The 3,312-nt window shown below is 33.8% G+C and overlaps 3 protein-coding genes across 4 annotated transcripts in view; 1 reads left to right on the plus strand and 2 right to left on the minus strand.

Moving 5' to 3' along the window:
• LOC107632806 (citrate synthase, glyoxysomal) overlaps window positions 1-3,312 on the minus strand; it is a 13,788-nt gene that overhangs the window by 6,006 nt on the left and 4,470 nt on the right. The gene's annotated exons all lie outside the window — the stretch shown is intronic.
• Window positions 1,085-3,302, plus strand: LOC107643999 (zinc finger protein ZAT3-like). The gene has a single exon (XM_016347766.2). The coding sequence runs from the start codon at window positions 1,302-1,304 to the stop codon at window positions 2,262-2,264; it is 963 nt and encodes a 320-aa protein (XP_016203252.1). The 5' UTR covers window positions 1,085-1,301; the 3' UTR covers window positions 2,265-3,302.
• LOC107632723 (actin-related protein 2/3 complex subunit 1A) overlaps window positions 3,150-3,312 on the minus strand; it is a 7,462-nt gene continuing 7,299 nt past the window's right edge. For both annotated transcript variants that reach the window (XM_016336408.2, XM_021108941.1), the window contains one exon: window positions 3,150-3,312. The gene's annotated coding sequence lies outside the window, so the exon portion shown is untranslated.

A 3,312-nucleotide genomic window follows, 5' to 3' on the forward strand; every position in this document is an offset into this window, starting at 1 on the left:
AGGGATTTCTAAAAAATATAGATATATCCTATATGGTATTCACAATTCCCTGCTTTGATCCATTTGATGACTACATTTGCCCTATCGAAAATTGTTATATGTTATTGATGCTGCCCTGCTGCAATTAATAACAACAACAATAAAAATATTAAACAATGTAAACAATAGATATATCAGATATTCAATTCACTAGGTGTGTGAATAGTTATTCTAATATTAAAATTTAGGTGGATAATTTGAGGTGTAGTATGTTTTTACTTTATTTGACCAATTTTATAGTCTATTATTCATCATAAAAGTCATTGTCTATCTAACAAAGTCCTAATAATAATAATTAAAAAAGGAAAAATGTGAGACAATTAAGCTAAATCCAAAGTGCACTTGTGCATGGAGTCATAAAACTAAAAGCTCGCCAAGAAGGAACACTTGGACATATATAAGCATTGCCGGTGTCTTTTCAAAGAAGACAGAGAATTTCTGATGAAGACTCTTAATTGCTATTTCACCATTGTACTGAGCATCAAATTGCTATAATGTTGTTGTTGTTGCTGCCATCAGTGTCACCAAATTATAGCTTTGTCCATCAAAAAAGGCATCCAAAAAAATTCAATTGTTCTATCTAACTCCTCACCATATGCAACCCCTAAATCTTTAGCAATGATCATAACATGGCTATACAAATGATTTAAGTATAGTAGCTTAAAACTCTTAGACAATCAATATATAATAATTAAAGCCATAAATTATATATAATTGAGTGATTGATTATAATTTAAAAAAGATGAAGGCTCACATACAATTATTTTTATATACATGATTAAATTTTTATATTAAATTATTTTATATTGTAACTAAATTCTTATTATAACATTACTGTTAAAATAACATCTCATGATCAATTACCAATTTTATCTAAATTTCTTTTGAAATAATAAAAAACTTATAGTGGTATTTTTCTTTTAAAATAAAAAATCTAATTTTAATATATTATTAAAATAATTTTACACGTACATCTAATTACATAATATAAAAATAATTAATTTTTTAATGAATGATCATGTCAAAATGTAATTGTACTAAAATATTTTACACACGTGCATAAAAAAAAGGAGACGAAATAATGAAACTAGGAAGAAACTGCCAATTCAAAGTGTGAGAGAGGTATAGTAACTGCCAGTAACCGCCAGGGACGAGTGGGTTTGTATTCAACACATGCCTTTTGCATTGTCTCCATACTTGAAAATTCAAAGGAGTTGCTTTCCTGCTACTGCATATATATATATACATACCCACAATAACAAATGCAATATAACTGCAACAACTGCTATTTACGAATCCCAGGCATGAACGACATTAACAACTACTCTTCCTTCGCCGCCGATTCAGGTTCTCTGGACTCAAATCATTCATGCTTGATGGTTGCGGTTGGAAGTGTCGGTGTTGAGTTTGCACCTTCGTCGTCTTCTTCATCATCATCATCTCTTACTCGGTGCCGTAAACCTAGAAAGAAGAGCGCTAAACTGATAAGCATAATGGAAGAAGAAGGAGTGAAAGGTAACAAGAACCGAGACTCGGAGGAGGCGCCGAAGATCACGCGTCCATGCACCCAGTGCGGCAAGAAATTCTGGTCATGGAAGGCTCTCTATGGCCACATGCGGTGCCACCCTGAGCGGCCGTGGCGAGGCATAAATCCTCCTCGGAACCTCATCCCACCACCACTAGACACGAGCGGCGTCACAGTGGAGGATCAAGAGGTTGCCACGTGTCTCCTGCTGCTAGCGAACAGTGGGAGGGAGACGGTTAAAAATGATGAGTCTAATGAAGTGAAGATAGTGGAATGTGGAGATTCTTATCATTACAAAGAATTTGAGTGCTCCAGTTGCAAGAGAGTGTTTGGATCTCATCAAGCACTGGGAGGGCACAGAGCAAGTCACAAGAACGTCAAGGGCTGCTTTGCCATTACTCGGACCACCACCGAGGATCATCTACTAAACATTAACCTCCTCGCGCATGCTGACCACGGCGACGGCGACGGCGACGGCATCGCCAGCCACCAGTGTAGCATATGCCTCAGGGTGTTCCCCAGTGGCCAGGCTCTTGGTGGACACAAGAGGTGTCATTGGGAGAAAGCTGAGATTGATGAGACTGATGGGTCAACGTCAACACTACTCCCTGTTGACCTCAATTTGCCTGCTCCTATTGATCAACACTACTACCATTGCTCTTCTTCAACACTCACTCTGGATTTGAGGTTGGGTCTTTAATTTTAGCCTACCCTGCCTCATTTCTTATTCTTAATTATTTTAATTTCCTATTTTTCAGCTGTGTGTATCTTAGGTTATATATCTTTTATACTTAGCTAATTGACTTTGGAAAAAAAAAAAAAAACTTAGCTAATTGACCTTATTAATTCATAGTCACATACACAATTGATGTAGTGCTAACGGTGCGCTGCTTAATGTTCCTCACTATATATGTATCCATTCCTTAATTCTCTTTCATTATTACAATATTGATCAAGTTTCAATATTGATTTCTTCCCCTTATTTTACCTTTTATCTGCATTATTCTTACACTTTGTAAAACACATATGTATTAACATTCGAACTGAACTACAATTATCACTGATTGATTATAATTCAGGATGTTATGTCTATAAATTCACATAATTATTTTCTACATTTAGAACACAAATAAACCCATGTTGTAGCTGGAATTTGAAAATTACTCTTACCTTATGCGGAGCACACGAGTCCGAAGTTATGTTAATAGAAAATAAATGATAACTATTTTTTTTATGTCAATGATAACTTTATTTTAAGAGAAATAAATAGACGATGAACATTTATAAAAGAAATAGCAGTTTTCTAATTTTCACTTTAAATGTAATAACGTATATTGTTAGAAAAATATATTAATTCCGATATGGTATTTTAATGAACGACAAAACTGAAAAATATATATGGTAAGTCAATTAACTTATGAGTTATCAAGGAGTATCTCCACATTCATCATTAACAAAGTTGAGCATCACACACACAAAATTTATACCAATAGAAGTCTTTTATCTTGTCATCATATTTATAGAAATGTTTAAGCTTTTCTTAATCACTTTTATATACATTTTTCGTAATCTTCTTTTCATGATATAATTTTAAAATTTTATTCATTTCTTATCAATAATTTTTAATACAAAAAAATACACAAAATAATACACATAACATTCTTCCTTTTCCCAACCCTTCATCTTTCTTGTTATCTAAGGTCTTGGCAGAGTTCACTCACAGATCTACACGCGTATATTAGCTATGA

Source organism: Arachis ipaensis, chromosome B01, assembly GCF_000816755.2.
Source record: "Arachis ipaensis cultivar K30076 chromosome B01, Araip1.1, whole genome shotgun sequence".
Classification (NCBI taxonomy): domain Eukaryota; kingdom Viridiplantae; phylum Streptophyta; class Magnoliopsida; order Fabales; family Fabaceae; genus Arachis; species Arachis ipaensis.

Coding starts and splice junctions, on each gene's coding strand:
- LOC107643999 (XM_016347766.2), top strand. CDS start 1,302: ATGCAATATAACTGCAACAACTGCTATTTACGAATCCCAGGCATGAAC.